Genomic DNA, 19,928 nt, shown 5'->3' with positions numbered 1-19,928 from the left:
AGGAGCAGACACAACACAGTCCAGGAGAGACAGGCACACGTACACACACACACACACACACACACACGCACGCACTCACATTAGCTCCCGGACACAAGTATGTTCCACTCTTTGAAACATGCTTCTTCAGGTCAAAGATGTCACTTCAAGTGAGGCCGATGCTGTTCTCTGTCCCTCTGTCCTATTTTGTCCTTTTTCTCCCCTCTGCTCTTTACCCCCTTTCCTCTCACTCGCCTCCCTTTCCTTCACCCCCAACTCCTGGGTCCTTTCTTGCTTCTCTCTTTGTCCCCCTACACCCCTCCCTTTGTCTTCTGCTCCTCCAGACCTCGGTGATATCCCATCTTCCTTTCCCTACCATCTCTGTCCTCTGCGGCCTCTCCTTGGATGTCTTGCTCCAGGTCTTGGGGCCACAAGAGGCTCCCTCTCCTCCAGAATCCTCTGCTGACTGGAGGCCAGCATGGACTGCAGCTGAGAGAAGGCACTCTGAGCTGTGACCCCAATAAGCTGCCTTGGGGTGCAGCCTCATGACAGCCTCAGTCAGTCCTGGGTGGTGGGGCAGGGACAGGTTCAGGCACCAAGCCAAGGTCAAGTTCTCTTATGGCCTTAGACATCAGCTTTGCTGTCACCCCTGAGCCAGCTGAGTTGAAGGGTGGGGCCAGGGGTCGTGAGGGCTTCGAGCCCTACTCCCGTAGGCTGATGCGGTCTCTCTCCTTGCCTGTGCACTTTGCCTTTTGGGGTCAATTCTGTGGTCCTGGTCTCTCAAGAACCCCTGTGCTGCAGGGTCCCCCAGTGTTGACAGTGTGACAGAAAGAGGAATCCCAGCAGTGAGTGCTCACTGACGCAGCAGGTGTTTCTAGTTTTCAGACCAGACACTCTGGCCTGAAGGCTCACACAGCCGTGCGGGGCTCACCTTTGTAGCCCATTCCCCTGGGTGTGCACAGAATCAGTTTTGTTTTACAAATTAGTGTTATTTCATAGTCCACGTGTACTGATTTGCACCATTTTTAAAGAAGATTTTATTTATTTGTTTTTAGAGGGAGGGGAAGGGATGGAGAAAGAGAGGGAGAAAGAGGGGGAGTGAAGCATCAATATGTGGTTGCCTCTCACACACCCCCTACTGGAGATCTGGCCTGCAAATCAGGCATGTGTCCTGGCTGGGAATCAAACCAGCAACGCTTTGGTTCGCAGGCCTGCGCTCAATCCACCGTGTTACACCAGGCAGGGCTGTACCATTTTTAACAAAGTAAATTTGGAGCATCTTTTCATAGAACATTTACCCCTCCTAACACCTTTTGGTTTTGTAGCTCTTATTATGAGAAATTTCAAGCATACCAATAAGTGGAGCCAATAGATTAAAACCTCTCAGGCCCCCACCCCCTCAGCTGTGACAACTATCAGCACGTGCTGGCTCCTTTCATCTCCGCCTGGACGCCCCTCCCACCCCCAAGGGACCTCAAGGTCAATCCCACTGTCGTACCATTTCACCTGCGAACATTCCAGGCACTTCACAGACACGGGCTTTTCCTGTAGCCACGATCGCAGACTACTAGCCCACACAGCAAATCTCAACCACAGGTTACCACACACACGCCTGGGAGACCTGGCGGGTTCGGTCCCAGACCAGCGCAGTGACATGAGTGTGGCAGCACAGCGAGCTGTGACCTTTTTGCTGATGGAGGGTCTTGCCTTCAGTTTGTAAAAGATGCATCATCTGTGAAGCTACTGAACTGAAAGACAGTGAAACGCTGCCTGTATCATCCACTACTCAGGCATTATTGAATACCCCCGATGCCCCATGAATCCATCTTTGCGACTCATTGATATCCGAGTCCCTTTTCCCTAGGGCGAAGAGAGAATACGAATCCTCGGGACCCTTCCACCTCCTATCGTCCTGAACTTTGTGGAGAGAACGGCTTCCAGTCTTGTACTGTGTTCCTTACAAGCAGGTGTAATCCTCTGGCTTGCCTGTGTGTGTGTCACCTAGAGTCACCTCGCCTGTTTAGTTCCACATTAACATAAAACTCTCCTGTCATTTGTTACCCTCCTTTTCTCTGTACTACTGCCAGGACCTTTGTATGTTCCTGAGAGGTGTGCAGGGAGGCATATTACCTGGGAATGTCATTTCTGGGCAGTGAGTGGGTTCACACCGTAGCAGTTAAAGGAAGGGAGGGTTGGGAACCTCTGCCCTGGACAAGCCCCAGCACTTTGAGGGTCTGCAGGGTCCTTCCTACACGGGACCAGAGGCCCTGGGACCGAGCCAGGAAGAAGAGTAAAGAGTGAGAGCAAGCTCGCCCTGGGCATCACGGTCCAGAGTGAGGCCCCGGGGGGAGATCCCGAGTTTTCTGCTGATGTGTTGGGGGGACACGCAGGCTTGGAAAAGGACAGACCCGTGACTGCATGTCTCTCTAGTTGAGGAGCGTGGAGTCCTGCGTGCTTTCTGAGGGGCCACAGAACTCCCAGGACTTTCCTCAGATTCCCACGCATGTGCATGCCGGCGTCTCCGTGGTGATGTGAACGGGACTTTGCTCTGAGTCCTCTCCTGCTCCTTTCCTGAGTAACCCTCACCACACCCCCAGGCGCAGGCCACAGCGGGGACCCGCTCCCGCAGCCTCAGCAGCAGCCCTGGTCTAGGATTCTGCTGGCCCCCGGGGCTTTCAAAAGCCTCATCTCTATTCTCCTCATACTTCTTAGTACGGACCTTTTTCTCATTTTTAAAAGCTTTTACCAGGGGTATCATACACACAAGTGAGTGAATGGCATGTGCAGTCGGATGAATTTTCATAAACTGGGCACAGCTGTTCACTAGCTCCCAGGCCAAGACACAGACAGGACCGGTGCCTCAGAAGAGGCCACACTCCTTCCTTCACTGCCCCGCCCAAGAGGTCCAGCACCACAGCGGAGCTTCGCCTGTTTTTCACATTTGTATAGAGACTCTCGCAGATCTCCTGGGTGAGTCTTTCCCTTTCCGCTCTGGCTGCGATGTGCTCATGCTGCTGGGTTGGGTGGAGCGAGGCTCTGCAGTCGTCCAGAGTGACAAGGCCCCACAAGTGACCTTTTCCATCACCCACGGGTCGAGCTGCGTTCCTGTTTCCTCTGGGATCCGGCCTTCTGGAACGGCTGGCCCAAAGCGTGGAGTGTGTTCCCAGGGAGAAGGGCTGGGCTTTTGTTGATTCCCAAAAGGGATTTTGGTGCAGGAATAGAGGAGAATTAGGTGAGGTTCTCCCTGTTGATTGGTGTTTTTTGTGTTTTAGGGTCATTTCTGTGTCCGTGGGTTCTCAGTAATCCCTGTTTCATGGGGTCCCCAGCTTGGCCACATCTTCTGAGTAGCAGGGGCCTCCTGTGGCCTGAGACTCCAGCTCCTGGAGGGTGGGGGTGTCCTGCCCCCAGCCTTCAGATGTGACTCCACCTTCCTTCCGAAGTCAGGAAGTTATTCCCTGTCCACTGCTGGCCTGTGAGGCCCGTTTTGTAGCCAAAAGAACCCTGTCTCTGGACCTTTGATGGTTCCTCTCAAGTCCTGCCTGCTGTAGGTCCCGCTCTGTTTGGAGGGGAGAGCTGCAAGCTGTTTCCATGTCTCTCACCTGCCCTGACTTTCCACACCAGCCCTCCAACCCACCCCACTGCAGCCCTGCACACCCACACTCCAGAAACCCCGCAAAACTGCGCTGCCTCCCCTCGCTGGAGCAGCAGGCCAGACTGCTCCCCTGCCGCGGGACCCCCCTTCCCCCTCTGAGTTCCCCCGTGCGCCCTTCACCCCCCACACCCCGTATGCCCGCCCCCCCAGAGCTGACACTGAGACGCAGGGCGAGTTGCAAGGGGGCAAGCGCTTTATTTGGTTTTCATTGTCTGGGGTGCTTGTGGAGGGAGCGAGGGTGCGGCCCGACTGTGTCCAGGGCCCAGGCGCTCAGCGCTGCGGGAAAGCGTCCTGGGGGTCGCAGGCGGGGTCGGTGCGGCAGCCGTCTGTGAGGAGAGACGCGGAGCTCAGGGCGGTCGCGCGTGGCGGTCTCGCCCCTGGGTCCGCAGTGACGACCCCTGCCCCTGGCCCCCCGCGTCCCCGAGCCCGCCCCGGGCCCGGGCCCCGCTCACCCGGGCTGCAGCAGATGCCCTGGGCGGCGCAGCGGCCCTCGTCCCCGCACGGCTTCTGGCCCGACTGGCAGGGCGACGGCAGGTAGGCCTCCTCCTGGCAGCGCAGCGCCTCGGCCGTGCCCACGAAGCAGCCCAGCTCGTCCCCGCAGCAGATGCTGGGCCCGAAGCAGCGCCCTTTGCCCCCGGGGCCGCAGCGGAGACACTGGCGGGACAGCGGGGGATGAGCCAGCCCGGGGGCCGAGCCGGGGCTGCGGGGTCTGGGTCTTCTGGGCGGGGAGCGCGGCACGGGGAGCGCAGGGGCTTCGGCTCCCCCTGGCTCAGCTGTGGCCGCAAAGGCGGACCCAGGAGGTGAACCCACACCTAGGACCTGCCTGGGGTCCCGGGCCGGGCTGCGGGGGGCTCGGCGCGGGTCCGCGAGGCCAAGGAAAGAGAGGGGGGACCGTGTGCCTCGGGTCCCCCCGGCCCCAGCTCCGAGGAGCGAGGGTGTGGGAGCTCACCTCGCGGACGTCGAAGTCCAGCACCGCCCTCTTGCCGCCCACGGGGCAGTTGGTGATGTAGCAGGCGGAGGTCAGCGCCAGCAGGCCGAGCAGGCAGCAGGCGAGGCTGGGGAGCGCCATGGCGCGGGTTCGGGGTCCGATGTGGGCGGCAGTGGCTGGGTGTGCGATGCGGTCCTTTTATGGCTGGGGCCGCGTGGCCGAGCGAACGCTGTCTAAGAGGGCGCGCGAATGTCTGGTCACGGCCGGGCACTGCGGGTCAGGCCCTGGGCCTCGGGCGCGCCCTCTCATTTGCAGGGGCCAGTGGGGTGGAGGTCACTGCGTTGGCTGATGTCGGCGAGGGGGGAAAGGGAGACTGTGAGGTGGCCTGGATCTGTGGGAGAGGGAGGCAGAGAGGCAGAGAGAAGTGGGGGAGAGAGAGTGAGAGGAGAGAGAGAGGGAGAATGGAGCTGCGGCCCATCTGAGGACTATGTAGCTGCACTCCCAGTACCCTGGGGGTGCAGGAGGGCCCTGGACGCCTGCAGGCCACAAGAGGCTGTGGCAGGACTTGGCAGGACTCCCCCACCGTCCTCTTCTCCCCCACTCATGCATCCTTGTCCACTCTCCTGGGAAACTCTGTTCCTGAACCCCAATTTCCTGGGCCCCTCCCCCCACCCTCTCCCACACCAGTGTTTACTTTCTCTGCACCTGGCGCCTGCATAAGAGGAGTCCTTTATTTTTCTTTAACTTCCTACCCAAATTCAGCCTTTCCTTCAGCTAGGAGGGAGGAGCAAACCACAGGGAGTTGGCAATACCCGGGGCTTTGTCAACCTCCAAATGCCAGCTGCCCTCCTGCACTGTACAGCTGTGGCAAAGGTCTCTCCACGCAGCTGGGGCCCACCCTCACGTGGCGCTGAGGACACTCCCTGCACCTGCCACTGGGTCCTGTCATCTAGCGCTTTGTAAGTAGCAGGCTGGCGAGTATCACAGATTTGCTTTAACATTTTGAACATGCATATAAATAAGATTTGTTTCCTTTGTAATCTCACGTCTCTGTGTTACGCATTTAAGAACAGGGCTTGCATTTTTAGCATATGTGAGACTGAAAATGATTGAGCACAAGAGCAAGACATTCTGCCTCAGTGGAAGGGGTGGAGTCCGTGTGCTGAACAGGGTGATGCGCAGCCTGGATGCTGTTGAAGGAGCGACTTGTAACCCATGATGGCAGTGTGGTCAGCAGAATGGTCTTTGGTCCAGGGTCTGCCTCAGCTCCAGAAAATCACCTGGCCCATGGCCACCCCTTCCCAGGTGGCCCACAACCCATGACTGGGCCACTTTCACACAGTGCTGGGCCACTCTGTCGCCAGCAGAAGGGTTCTCCCTCTGAGCAGTCCTGTGTCCACCCCCTTGTTTCCACAGGTGAGGGTCCCTGGTGCCCTCTGTGATAAACATCCTGCTCCTTCAGCTCCATGTCAGTCTGCTTCCTGGGGAGCCCACGTGCAAAGGAATGGATGAGGTGAGGCCAGTGTTGGGAAGAATGCACTCAAGCAGAACCGCCCCTGATGTGAACCCAGGGGCGAGGAGCCTGGGAGGCCCCAGTCAGTCATGCACTCTTGTTGACACTCCCAGAGGAGGGTGCTGAGGCCATCAGGTCACAGGGCCTGCTTGTCCCCCAGCCACTGGTGTGAGCTCTCCCGCACTGGGGAGCTGGTCAGCCCACCCTGGACAGTCAGCAGCCAAGCTTGTTTTCCAGCCAGAGGAGCTCACGGCCTGCGGGGCTGGAGGGCCCACAGTCTGATGCTAGAGATGGCCCCAGAAAGGCCTCCCATCACCCTGTGAGCACAGCAACCTCACCGAGCGAACACTGCCCACAGATTACTGCGCATGATGACCCCCACAGGGCCGCCAGCCTGCATCTGCTCCACGCTGCCCATCTGAAGATGCACCGGGGCCCAGCACAGCTGCTTGGAAACCCCAGAGAACCGGGGGCTCAGATTCTGGGGCTCAAGGGGGCGGAATTAAATATAAAGCTATTTCAGCAGGTTGGGAGGCGGTGAGTTCTAAAGTGTAACTTACATACCATAGAATTCACCATCTGAAAGTGCGCAGTTTGGGGCTTTCAGTAAACAGTGTGCGACCACCCACAATCCGGTTTTAGAACACTTCCATCTCGGGAAACAGGTCCCTCGCGCCTCTGTGCCATTACTGCCTGCTTCCACCCCCGTCCCAGGGCACCGCTGGTGTGGATTCACCTTCTCTGCAAACCTCACGGAGAGGCCACCGTGCAGCAGGTACTGTTTCGTGTTGGCTTCTTTCCCTCCCCGTCGTGTTGGGAGGCTGACCCCAGTGACCGTGGGGGTCAGTGGGTCCTTTGTCTGTATTGCTGAGATGTAGTCTGGGCAGGGAGCACATGCTGTCGTCTGTCCAGCAGCTAATGAACATGTAATTGCTTCCAATTAGGCCACGATCGGAACCTTGCTATGAATACTTATGTACCAGTCTGTGCCTGGCCATATGTTTTCATTTCTCTTGAGTGGTGACCTAGGAGGATTGCTGAGTCATATAGTAAGTGTCTAATTAGCTTTTTAAGAGGTGAGCCATATCACCTGCACTTGAGGGGAAGTGCTCCCTGTGGCCCTGGTGCGGAGCCAGGTGAACCCCTGTGAACGGGTCCCCCAGCGGCAGGGACTGGGATGGAGGGGACAGAGGATGTCTGGTGACCCACCTTGTGCAGTGGGTCTTTTGGAGGAGCTTCCAAAAGGGACACAAATAATCTCTTACTGTAGGTCTGTTCTGAGAGGCTCATCCTCCTACTCTTCCACATGCCCCCATGTCAGTGTCCCCCAAACTTATTCCCGCTAAGTACCCAGTCCTTTATCCCTGGCCAAATCATTAGCCACTTGTCCGTCTCTAAGGTTCTCTCTCGCGCCAGGGAAAGTGGTTGTGACGTAGCATTTTGGGGGCCGGCCAGCTGGAGAAACTCATCTTCTCACTGTCCTTCACGGCTGCTCACGCACAAGACAGGAACACCGCAGCCGTCTGCTGTCGGTATAGGAATTGTCTGAAAACTGGACTCCATTTTTTGTCTCTTTGGTCAACTGGATATTTAAGACACGCTATTTTTATCAGAATTATGAGTTAAGGAAGTCAAGTATGAGTTCAGGATGAATCCATTGGCCTGAACAGCTTATCTGACCCACAGCTGCCCACACATGCATGAATGAGCCCAACCGAGAGCAGGAGGACCATCCAGCTGACCCCTAGTCTCACGAGCAGTAGTAAGAATTAACTGTCTCAGACCAGGAAGGTTGGGGGTGGTTTGTTGTACAGAATAAGCTAACTGATGCGCAGACACTCTCTGACGGGGCTGGGGGATAGGGAAGAGCTGTTTTCAGAAGGAGTAGTGATGTGTCAAAGAGGGTTCTGGCTTTGTTCTAAACCCCTCGGGACTTCTGATGTGCGATCCCACTGGCTCCTCCCAGCATTCTGATGTGCTCTGGACACCTTGAGCAGGAGAGGACCCCCTGGGTCATAAGGCCTGAAAGGCAGAGCTGCCTGTCCTCCAGCGGGATCTCCTTTTTGTTCTCTTGCCCTGGATGACCCTCAAAGCCCGCTGCCCTTCTGGTCCTGCTAAATGATCAGAGCAGCCCCTTCAGATGTGACCAGTGGCTCCAAATGCTCTCTCTAGTCTTGGAGCCAATCAATTTATGCCATCACTTCTGACTACATCATCTTGTCTCTGTGATGGGAAATATCTCTCCTTCACTTACTTTTATCAGAGTAACGCTAACACGAATGCGCAAACCTAAGTGTGCAGCGCGATGGATTTTATTTATCTGTACACTGTGTAAAACACAACAACGATCAGCGCCCAGAAGGTTACCTGTGCTGTCTCCCGTCAGTGTCCTGTCAGCAACAGCCGCTTTCTACTCGTCATTACAGTCGATCAGTTTTGCCTGGTTTTGAACTTCATATAGATGTAATCGTCGAGTATGCACTCTTTTATATCTGACTTGGTTCTACATAATCTCATTGAGAATCATTCGTGCCGTTGAACACATCAGTGGTTTCTGACTTTTTCCTGCTGTGCAGAATCCAGTTGTAAGAATATACTATAATGTGTTTACCCATTATTCTTTGGTGGACTCTTGGTTGTTTCCAGCTTTTGGCTATTACCTTTTGATGGACATAAGCATCACTTCTCTTGGGTGGAATTACCAGACTCAAGAGTGTTTGAACATTTAGCTTTTCCTACCAGCACAGCGTGAGAATTCCCTTTCACTTTGACAGGACATCCCAGCAGGCCCCACGGCACCGGGCTCAAAAGTTTCACGGACACGCAAGGCTCTGTGTGTTCACAGGACTTATCTCCCACTCTCCAACCCACATGTTTTATAAAGAATGATGTTGCCTCCTGCGTCCTGCTCATCTCCTGATGAGCTTCGGTTCTGCTCGGTGGACCAGAGTGGAACTCTGGGCCCCGGGGTATCCTGGGCCCCCAGTACTTCCAGGCAGGTCTGGGCATTTCTCCCTCCCCAGCGCATTTGCACAGGTCACAAACTCCTTGACAAATTCTAGGAGGAAGATTCATAGTAAAATATATAATGTTATTGCAGAGTTCTTCCTTCATCTGGTGGTCTGGTTACTGGGTAGAGAACTGGGCTCTATATTATGGTGGGTCAGGTTAGGCCAGACTCACCACAGAGAGAGCATTTTTGGACACGCAGAACAAGGGGACCTTCATGGGCTTCCTGACTATTTCAGCCCTGGGAGGCCCGTGACCACTTAGTACTTCTCACAGACTCCTGTGCATCAAAGCATTCTTTTCTTTTTCCTTTTATTTATTCCAGAAGGGAAGGAAGGGTGAAAAAGAGGGAGAGGAACATTGATGTGAGAGAAACATCGATTGGTTGCCTCTTGCACGTGCCCTAACTGGAGACCAAACCCACAACACAGGGATGTGCCCTGACTGGTAATCAAACCTATAATCTTTCAGTTTGCGGGACGGTGCCCAAACAACTAAGCCACAGCGGCCAGGGTGGGTCAAACATTCTTATTAGCTCAACATATATATTCAACAAAGGGCTCATTATTGATATATAAAATGTATTCTGGCAAATCAATTTTAAAAAGATGAATGAGCCAGGAGGAAACCACAAAATAAGCTATGCAATTGTCCAATAAAAACAAAAGGTAATTATCCTGTTCGTTATATAGGAAAATAAAATTAAAACCATAATGAGATACACACCCCCTAGATCAGCTAACAGTAGAAAGGCTGGCTTCACCGCGGGCACACACCGCAATGGGAACCTCCGTCCACTGCCGGGGAGGATGCTTTGCTACAACTGCTTGGGAAAGCTGTTCGGCAGCATTACGAAGGCTGATCGTATACACAGGGTGTGATCCAGCCGTTCCAGTCCAGTCATACGTGCGCATGAGCATCCAAAGACACATCCAAGGATGTTGAACACAGCGGCACCATTCGTAAGAGTCCCAAAGTGGAAAGAGCCTGGACGCCCCCAACAGAAGAACGACGGAATTTACACAATAGAGTACAGCAGCCCCCCTTGTCTGCCGTGTTGCTTTCTGTCGAGTCAGTTACCCACGGTCAACCACAGTCTAGAAAGAGTAAAGGAAAAATTCCAGAAGTGAACAGTTCCTAAGTCTTAAACTGTGTGCTGTTCTGAGCAGTATGAGGAAACTCGGGCCGGCCTGCTGGTTCTGTCTGGGACGCGCGTCACCCCGCGTCCGCATCTCCACGCTGTGTGTGCTGCCCGCCGTGGTCAGTCAGTCGCTGTCCGGGTGACCGGACCGACTGCCACGGCCTCACGGAGCTTGTGTTCAGGTAGCCCCTCTGCTATGTAACAACGGCCCCAAAGCACAAGAGTAGTGATGCTGCCAGCTCAGATGTGCCACAGAGGAGCCATGAAGTGCGCCTTTAAGCGAAAAGGGGTGTGTGCATGAAAAACTCAGTATACATAGGTTAGGGTGCTATCCGCGGTTTCAGGCATTCACTGAGGGTCTTACAGTATATTCCCAAATGAGGGATGGCCTTATTCTAGTGAAATTTGCCCATCTGACCTTTTACATTTTCAAGGCCCCTGTCACTGTCTTCATGAGACTGCCCTCTGCTGGAGTTAAGAGGAGCTGCAGGGCAGATCTTGGCCTCCAGCAATTCATTCCCAGTGTGGCTGTATTTGGCAAATAATTCTTAGTCCGTGGCATGAGTTTGAGGCCGTTCTTTAGTTTCATTAAAAGAATAAGAATAAGAATAAAAGAATAAGAATAAGAACCTTTGCCTTGGCTGGTGTGGCTTTGCTGGTTGCAGCACGTACCCATAACCTAAGTATTACAGGTTCAATTCTTAAAAAAAAAAAAAAAAAAATCTTATTTATTTAGAGAGAGAGGGGAAGAGAGAAGGAGAGGGAGAGAAACATCAATGTGTGGTTGTCTCTCACATGCCCCCTACTGGGGACCTGGCCTGAAACCCAGGCATGTGCCCTGACCCGGAATTGAACCACAACCCTTTGGTTCGCAGGCCGGCACTCAATCCACTGAGCCACACCTGCCAGGGCTGCAGGTTCAATTCTTAATCGGGACACATACCTAGGTTGTAGGTTCCATCCCCCATCCTGCGAGTATTATTTCTCGTCTGAGTGATCCCTGGTCTGGATCCCCGGTCTGGGCACCTACGGGAGGGAACCAATCGATGTTTCTCTCTCTCTCTCTTCCTCTGTCTTTAAAAGCAATGAAAAAATGTCCTCAGGTAAGGATAAAAAGTAAAAAATTAAAAAAAAAAAAGAATAACAGTCTTTAACACATATTGAGCAATTACTATCTCCCAGGCCCTCAGCTTTACATAAATGTCTCGCTGAATCGCCACGACAATCTTATAGGTAGTTACCACTATTTTACCTATTTTACTTTCAAGGAAACTGAGGCACAAACAAAGAAATGACCCAAGGACACTCAAGAAAAAGAGAGCAGCGCACTGTTGGTGGGAACGCAGACTGGTGCAGCCATTATGGAGAACAGTCTGGAGGGTCCTCAAAAACTTAAAAATGGAGCTGCCTTGTGACCCAGCAACTCCCCTTCTGGGTATATGAGTACTCAGGTATATGAGTATGTCTGAAGAAACCCAAAAACACTAATTCGAAAGAATATATGCACCCCTATATTTACTGAAGCATTATTTACAATAGCCAAGATATGGAAGCAACCGAAGTGCCCATCAATAGATGAGCAGATAAAAAAATTGGGGTGCATATATACAGTGGAATACTACTCATCCATAAAAAGAATGAAATCTGCCCGGGCTGCTGTGGCTCGGTGGATGGAGCACCATCCTGTGAACCAAAAGTTCACGGGTTCAATTATTGGCCAGGGCACATGCCTGGATCCCCAGTTGGGACTTGTGAAAAGCAATCATGCTTCTCTCCCTCACTTTCTCCCTTCCTTCCCATCTCTCTAAAAAGAAATAAAATCTTAAAAAAGAACATCGACACGGATGGACCTATGGAGCAAAATGAACAAAATAGAAACAGGGTCGTAGATACAGAGAACAAACTGATGGTTGCCAGACAGGAGGGGGTTTGGGGACTGGGTGAAAAGGTAAAGGGATTAAGAACTACAGATTGGTGTCACAAAGTAGTGTAAGGATGTAAAGTCCAGAGTGAATACAGTCAATAATATTATAGTAACTATGTGTGGTGCCAGGTGCGTAATTAAAAGGACCACTTTGTAAAGTATGATTGTCTAACCACTACACTGTACACCTAACACTAATACAAAATAATAATGAATGTAAACTGTACTTGAAAAATAAAATCTTTTTTAAAAAACGGAAGACAGGAAGCTGGGAGTCAAACGCAGGTAAATCACACCAGGCTCCTAACCACCAGCCAAGGTGCTTTCTCCATTGTCCATTTCTTCCTGTGTATTTCTGGACTGAAGCAGGGAGTGGGGCAGTCACGCAAACACTCCTACATCTCTTGGAGATTTTTCTGACAATGTCTTATTTTATTTCTATCATAAACTCACAGAAGGGCCCAGGAAGTCATGAGGGATGCCTCAATCAGCTCCACTCACCCCAAATCGGTTTCCCTTGTAAGAGAAGTTAGTGTACTTGCAACGAGCATCAACCTCAAAACCCAGCCTTAAATTTCACCAGGTCCAGGAAGTAACGAAATCCTGGAAATTTGTTATTTTTCCCCTAGGTGCTGAATATCACAGCTAGCAATAAAATACTCAGAGGAAAAAATCATGTGTCTCACAAAAGGAAGTGGCAATCCTGATAAGTGACGATAAAAGGGATATAGAACAGCTTATAAGCTGTTGTTTAAAAAATATAAATATAAATATATATATATATATATATTTTAATGGTTACTTTTGCCAAATGTTAACTTGGAGGTATTTTACATGAAACCCTCCTTGACAAATACAGTTTATCTACTGTTGAAAGTTGGAATTAAACTATTTGTTTTTAGACTAAAATTTCATTTAAAAGAATTGGATTTTTTTCAAGTTGAAAGACAAGCTACTGAAATGCTGTTTGTCATTACAGATAACTTTGGCAGAATTTCAGAAAGTATAAACTCCTAATTGTCAAACTATATTACTGTCTCAAATATCATTTCACCTTATTTTTAAAAATTCCCCATAAAGCAATTCTGCCTACCCCCTTCTAAATACTGTAAATCGTGGGAAACAGTGCTTCTAAGAACTCGGTTTACACGGGCTGTTCATGCAAAGCCCGCAGCCCCGCAGGAGGCTGGAGGCCTGCCCAGCCGGTGTCCCAGACTTCCCTGCCAGCTGGCTCCATTAGGGCAATGACCTCGGAGTCCCCGGTGAAAGACTTGTGAAGGGCAGAGGAAGAGTGAGACCAGGGATCCCTCTGCCTCTGGGGCACCTCTGGCAATGGCCGCGGGGCAGCTGCGAGTGTGTCTTGGTGGGTCAGCCAGCAAGTGCACTTGTAGGCTGGGCAGTGACAGGCAAAGGTGTGGGAGCCAGGTTGACGTTTATACCTCAGCTATGAATTTCCCAGACACAAAACTGCGCTCCCAGACCAGGTCTCTCCCTCAGTAGCTAGCCTTTAAAAGGGGAAATGAAAGAATGTGAAATATTGTAGTGGGTGACACACCTCCCCCCAAATGGCAGAGGGTTTGAGCTGCACACGTGGGACTGGAGGCTGCGCCCCCTTGCTAAAAGCTGTTCCAGAAGAGGGGCAACAGCAAACATGGCTGACGCCAGCTGCCATTGGTTGGAAGGCTGGACACTCCCACTGACTCTCCACACGCATGGGATCCTGGGAGAGGACTTTTGAAAGCAGTTCTCCCCACGAAGCGAAAGTCAGTTGGTTCTTTTCCCTAGTGAGGCGGGGATCAAAGGTCACCAGTGCGCCTACCAATGGTGGCCAGTGCGGGCCTGTGAGCCGAGGCCTGGGGTCACAGACTCTGAAAGACGCCTGAAGCTGGACAGCGACTGGGGACCAGCTAAGCCACCCACGTTTGTGACACTTCTGGGTGGGAAAAGGGGTTCCTGGCGCAACCTGAACTGAGCTGGCAGAGGGCAACAGGGTGATGTTTCTTTGGGTGATAACAGTCAGCACTGTGCACAGATTTTTTGTTCTTGTGTTATTTTCAGTTCTGAACCTATGTGGTTCAATAACAAACATTTAAATAGCTATTTTTGATATCACCTTCTGGCTCTTCCTTTCCCCTTACTTTTGATACCCAGATATTTTAGGCAGAAACATGCCATTAAATAAAAGATTCCTCTCCTTTCCACCGAACTTGTTTGGAGATTTGCCCGGGAGGTGGTGAGAGGTAGGACGCTGCCCCACTACTGGTTGGATTTGGTAACAGAAAACAGAACACACCTTTCCAGAGACTTTCAGCCATTCACCTGTGTTTCTGTCCTTGGCAAGGGGAAATGCCACCCGATGTGTCTGTCAGCTCTCACCCCAGAAGTTACACTCAGCACCTGAAAGCAAGGGATCCGCTGTGCTGCACCCAAGTTCAGTGCCAGGGGAAAGGGCCATCACCAGCCTGAGGAGACAGGCCATTGCTCTCAGGGGTGCAGGGCACTATGATAACCACCTGCTTTCTGCTTGTACCTCTGTCACCTGCTTCCTCACCTGAATGTGGGGGATTGCTCATATTCCCTAAAATGTTTTCATTTCACCCTGGCTGGTGTGGCTCAGTGGACTAAGCACTGGCCTGTAAACTGAAAGGTCACCACTTTGATTCCCAGTCAGGGCAGGTGCCTGGGTTGGGGGCCAGGTTCCTAGATGGGGGGTGTGCGAGAGGTAACCGGTCAATGTATCACTTGCATATCGATGTTTCTCTCCCTTTCTCTCTCCCTTCCCACCTCTCTAAACACAAATAAATAAATACAATCTTTAAAAAAAATGTTTTCATTTGTTGGTGTTTCCCAGACTCTCTACAACGTGGGAGATCAGGAAAGAAGCTAGGATTCTGTTATATATATATTTATTTTTTCATTTTTATTATTAATAGTATTTGTCTTTCCTCTGCCAAATCCTGAGCCAGCCACTTTCCCCAGGCTGCCTGGGGAGGTACAGGAAAAGGAACATACAGAGCAGACAAGACACGTGGAGAAAGAACTCTGGGAGGTGGTGACGGCTCCTTGACATGGCAAAGAGGATGAGAGAAGCCACCATCAAGCAAGAGCCCCCATGGCCTCGAAGCCCACAATGGCGTAGAAGAGCTGCTGCTTCAGAGAAGGGTTCTGGGCATAACCAATGACAAGGCTCCAAAACACAGCCCCAATTCCAGCCCAAGCCTGCTACCCCTACTGTGTAGCCTCAACCCCAGTGAACTTCACTGCGTGCCCATGTCCCTCGAAATGGTCCTGGTTTGGAAGCTGCTAGAAATAAGTGAGGTCAGAGGACATGGGGCTACCAAGCTGCTGAGGCTCTCATCTGTCTCTGTTCATTTCAGCACCACCACAGACAGTGACCTGCTCTGCAGCTGAGAGGTGCTCCTGAGGGGTCGGGGGGAGGGGGGAGACAAACTTGGAGCAGGTGTACACTTCCAGGGGGTGAGGAGCCATGGCATGAGAGCTGCTCCCAAAGACAGAAAGGTGTGGGAGGCGGGCTGTGTGTGTGCATATACATTTTTTTTTTTTTTTAACTTTTCCCCCCTCTTCTGGTATCTGGGCAAGTTCAAGTCAATAGTGACAAAGGGCAGCAGCTCTGGCTAAGAGAAACATGTCTCTTCAACCTCCACCCAGATGATGCTTGACGGCCTGTCTAAACAGGGGCCACGGATCTGTGTGTTCACTTATTCAATCCTGTGAACTTTTTAAAAAAGATTTTCTTTCCAGACAGAGAAGAGGGGAAGGAGAGAGGGAGAGAGAAACATCAGTGCGTGGTTGCCTCTCGCACACCCCACACTGGGAACCTGGCCCACAACCCAGGCATGTGCTCCAACCGGGAATTGAACCAGTGACTGTTTGGTTTGCAGGCCAGCGCTCAATCCACTGAGCCAGCCAGGGCAATCTTGTGAACTTGAATCACAGTATTTCTGGTAGCCACAGGGTTTGATTTAAGTGCTTGACAAACTACACTGACCTTGTAAAGCCTGAGTCAACCAGGCCTCCCCTGCCAGCACCCATCTGCTGGGTGGTCTGAGGCTGGCAGTGCCAGGGCACATGTAGGTCACTGAGGCCATGGGTGGAAAGGGCTACCAGAAGAAATGGGGTCTCCATCTTGCCTTCTGTGTCTTCCGCACACCAGATCCTGGCCAGCAAAGCCCATGGTCAGGCAGAAACAGGTCTTCGGCCAATGGTTAGCTTGTGCCTCATATACCAGGTGATAGCTGCTCCTGGCTGGAGCCCTAAAACCCTAGATCAGGGGTCAGCAAACTTCTATAAAAGCCATATAACAGATATTTTAGACTTTGCAAGTCATATATGGCCCCTGTTGCAACTAATCATCTCTGTCATCTTAGCAACCAAGTAGTCAATGAATGGGTGTGGACGTATTCCAACAAAACTTTATTTACAAAACCATGTAGTAGGCCAGATCTGGCCCACGGGCTCTATAACCTGCCAACCACTGACTGCCCTCGATGATACTCAGGAGGTGACCTGGAGACGAGGGTCCAGTCTGCTCCTCTGTAAGATGGGCACCTCTAGGGTCCGACAGTTTTACATGGGGCAGAAAAGGGCACTGAATGTGGGAGTTCCTGACCAAGTGGTAGGTGCAGAGGCCAGAACGTGAGGGCCACACTGGAATAGGTTGAGCTTCCTTCTTCATAAGAAACACCACTGTTTTATTCCAGGTCAGACTCAACCCTCATACGCCTATACACACAGTCCCTGTGCAGGCACTGTCCTTGAAGGGCCCTTAGGAGCCCTTGTGCTGTGGCCTGGCCACCAGCCCCTCCCTGGTGATGGCCCAGTTGTAGCTCTTCGGGGAGTCCAGAGCTTCTTCTATTCGAGCATCCAGGTTCTCTCGGGTGATGAAGGTTTTTGCTTCCTCCTATCGGGAGAAAGAAGGCCAGCTGAACGGGAGCCCCCAGCACACGCCACACTGCCCACACAGCCTGCTGGCCTCCAGCCCACTGCCAGAGAGGCTCCAGCTCTCCCCTGGGAGGGATGCTTGCAGCCCAGGTCCTCTCTGAGTGCCCTGCTGACCTTCTAGCAGCCCTGCCACATTCCTCTTTCTTAATCATCCACTGGACACCTCTGTCAGAACCACAGCACGTCAGCTGTGACAATCTCGTGTCCTGCCGGGTGACATAGCTCCCTCGATGTTACCTCTTAAATCCCTCCTCCTCTATTTAATTCAACGAGCCTCATTCATTCTTGCTGGATCACTCCCGCCAACCTAGCCCACATAATTAACCCTTCAGGGACTTTACTGCCCATTAGGCAAAACACAAACTGTGGATTGTGGGGGTCCTTCCCTCAGACACCAGCTTGCCACCCACCAGCTACCTGAACCCCTTACAATGTCAACCGTGACTTCCATCTCTTTACGCTTGTCACACACTCTCTTGGCTCTCTTCTTCCAAATCCCCACCTGCTAACTATTCTCAAGACTGCTCTCTCTATCTGCACAGAGCCGCTGCACCCAGGACTCCAACAGCCTCCCAGGCTGAGATCTCGCCCTCCAGCCCCACCCCCCGGAGACACCGCCCACCTGCAGCTGCAGCAGTTCTTGCTCCTTGAGCTGCACCCAGGCCTGTGTCTCTCGGGCCTTACGGGCCTTCTCCTCCGCCTGCCGCTGCTCCTGCTCCCGCGCCTCCTGCCGCAGCCTCTCTATCCTGGTAGGAGCAAGAGGCTGAGACTGAGCTGGCTAGGTTCCCCGCGAGCCAGCCAGGTGTCCCCGTCCTGCCCGGCTCACCGCAGCTCGTGCAGCCGCCGGTTCTCCGCCTGGTTCCAGGCCATCAGGTTCCGGTGTTCAGTGGCCTCCTCCAGCGCCTTGCGCTCTGCCAGGACCCCGGTCCGGGCCTCTGTTATCTTCCTCCGCACCTCGGTCACGAACTCCGTCCTGCGTAGAGACGCGCCCAAACACACCCTCTTAGCCCACCCGCCCCCACGCACACTCCCGGCGGCCGCCGCCTCCTCCGCCACACACACCTGAGGGCGCGCACGATTTGGCGGTACTGCCGGTAACGCTCCGTCAGCACGTAGAACTCCACAGGATCCACCGCGGGCGGGGTCGCCAAGCGCCCGATCTTGGACTTGGCCGGCGGGTCGTGACGGGTCTTGCGGCCCCGCGCGGGTAGCAGCAGCGGGGCCGGGGGCCCGCACCGGGGCCGTACACCTAGGTGGTTCAACACGCGCAGCATGACCCAGGCCGCCTCGCGTCCGGAACGCCGCGGGGCATCACGGAATCCCGGAAGTGGCCGCGGGGCACCATGGGACTTAGAGTCCCGGGTCTATCCTCACTCCGTCCTGGTTCCCTGGAGCCCGCTCCCGGCAACCTAGCCTGCAGATGTCTGCCGGGCCCGCGTCCCTCCAGACCCCGCGCGGGCAAGGGTCTCCGCGTAGTGGGAGAGGAAGAGGATGAAGGAGAGAATTCGATGCAGCAGCGCCGGGGATCTCACATCTTTATTGGGCGGCAGGGCTCAGCGCTCCGAGTCCAGTCTACGGGGAAAGGGGACGGTCATTCCAGCGGAAACTGGTCACCTGGCGGCAGAGCTGCGGCCTGGCCCTTAGCGCTCGCCCCCATCCCGACCCAGCTTCGCCGAGCAGGATGAGGCCGCCGGCGTACAGACAGGCTCCTTCGCCTAGAGGACCCAGCTTGCGGGACTGCCACCTCCGTGGGCATGCGGCTACCCCTAAACAAGCCTGATTTGTAAAAACCTGAGCTCATACGGATTTACATTGACAGAAAGTTTTGGCTTATAGGAATCTACTGCTTTCTCCTTTAGTTACTGGTGCATTTTAAAACACAATGTGCAAAATAGTAACACTCCATCTCCACACACCTGTGTTCTGATATGCCCTTGGGGAGCTCTGCAATCACTGTCATTTCTAGTGCCCTGACAGTGATCTCAGTGTGAGATCGCATCGCTCACCTCTTTCCATAGACGGGGCGGGGGTGGGGCACACTGGCTTCTCTAGACAAGAAAGAAGGCTGGGAGACCCCCACTGCGGTCACTGTCTTATTTATGGAGGTTTTGTTAGTACAATTATTTCCTACTCCACTAGTGACTTCTAATCTGTAACTTTAATTTAACGTAATTATCTTATAAATTGTCCAGAATTCTGGGAAATAGGAAGAATAGCAGGCCAGGCCTCACTTATGTGCAGCAAGGGCACCAAGGGCTGGGGTGCTGCGCAGAGGGTGTCTCAGTGTTGTCTTCTATCCCCTCTTCTACCCAGAGCCCCCAGTCCTTAGTCTCCACGGCCCCTCTCACCCTACCTACCAGCAGTGTCTGCACCTAACCAGGTGCTGCTTCCCACGGAGTGTTCATGCGCCTATGGTCCTGCCCTCCCAGGTACACTTTCCTCACGGTGGGGAGTGGGGGAGCCAGGGCATCGCCATGGAGGCTACAGGCAATCTGGTCTGCGCTGCCTGCACCAGTGCCCAGAACCCTTTCTCAGAAGGGAGCAGAGCCCTGGCCCTCATGGCTGTTGGTTGGGCTTCATCCCGGGAGGCAAAGGATTGCAGGTTTGATTCCTGGTGGGGGCACATGCCAGGACTGTGGGCCCCATCCCCAGTTGGGATGCATGTGAGAGGCAACCCATCGATGTCTTTCTCATATTGATGTTTCTCTCTCACATTGATGTTTCTCTCCCTCTTTCTCCCTCCCTCCTCTTTAAAACATCTTGAAAAAGTAGGGAGCAGAGACTTTAGCCTGCCCTCACTACCCACCACCCAAGGCTCAA

The 19,928-nt window shown here is 53.0% G+C and overlaps 2 protein-coding genes and 1 pseudogene across 2 annotated transcripts; all 3 read right to left on the bottom strand.

Moving 5' to 3' along the window:
- Nucleotides 1–3,831: 3,831 nt before the first annotated feature.
- Nucleotides 3,832–4,712, bottom strand: LOC112303674 (oxytocin-neurophysin 1). Its single transcript, XM_053926775.1, has 3 exons — nt 4,581–4,712; nt 4,084–4,285; nt 3,832–3,957 (listed from the first exon to the last, which is right to left on the bottom strand). The coding sequence occupies exons 1-3, from the start codon at nt 4,698–4,700 to the stop codon at nt 3,902–3,904; spliced, it is 378 nt and encodes a 125-aa protein (XP_053782750.1). The 5' UTR covers nt 4,701–4,712; the 3' UTR covers nt 3,832–3,901.
- An 8,578-nt stretch (nt 4,713–13,290) lies between these two features.
- LOC112303676 (ATP synthase F(0) complex subunit C2, mitochondrial pseudogene) lies at nt 13,291–15,790 on the bottom strand (annotated as a pseudogene).
- Nucleotides 15,791–16,565: 775 nt separating this feature from the next.
- On the bottom strand, nt 16,566–18,423 carry MRPS26 (mitochondrial ribosomal protein S26). The gene is made up of 4 exons (XM_024559551.4): nt 18,171–18,423; nt 17,935–18,081; nt 17,731–17,854; nt 16,566–17,067 (listed from the first exon to the last, which is right to left on the bottom strand). The coding sequence occupies exons 1-4, from the start codon at nt 18,380–18,382 to the stop codon at nt 16,933–16,935; spliced, it is 618 nt and encodes a 205-aa protein (XP_024415319.1). The 5' UTR covers nt 18,383–18,423; the 3' UTR covers nt 16,566–16,932.
- Nucleotides 18,424–19,928: the final 1,505 nt, after the last annotated feature.

The sequence above is a fragment of the Desmodus rotundus genome, chromosome 6 (assembly GCF_022682495.2).
Source record: "Desmodus rotundus isolate HL8 chromosome 6, HLdesRot8A.1, whole genome shotgun sequence".
In the NCBI taxonomy this organism is placed as follows: Eukaryota; Metazoa; Chordata; class Mammalia; order Chiroptera; family Phyllostomidae; genus Desmodus; species Desmodus rotundus.
This window is presented reverse-complemented; position numbering and strand designations above follow the sequence as displayed.

Excerpts from the sequence above, each read along its gene's own strand:
- MRPS26 (XM_024559551.4), bottom strand. The coding sequence starts at position 18,382 with ATGCTGCGCGTGTTGAACCACCTAGGTGTACGGCCCCGGTGCGGGCCC. Across the intron at positions 18,082-18,170 it reads CAAATCGTGCGCGCCCTCAG|GACGGAGTTCGTGACCGAGG; the intron begins GTGTGTGTGGCG and ends GTCTCTACGCAG. Across the intron at positions 17,855-17,934 it reads CGGCGGCTGCACGAGCTGCG|GATAGAGAGGCTGCGGCAGG; the intron begins GTGAGCCGGGCA and ends TGCTCCTACCAG.
- LOC112303674 (XM_053926775.1), bottom strand. The coding sequence starts at position 4,700 with ATGGCGCTCCCCAGCCTCGCCTGCTGCCTGCTCGGCCTGCTGGCGCTG. Across the intron at positions 4,286-4,580 it reads TGGACTTCGACGTCCGCGAG|TGTCTCCGCTGCGGCCCCGG; the intron begins GTGAGCTCCCAC and ends CTGTCCCGCCAG. Across the intron at positions 3,958-4,083 it reads GGGCATCTGCTGCAGCCCGG|ACGGCTGCCGCACCGACCCC; the intron begins GTGAGCGGGGCC and ends CTCTCCTCACAG.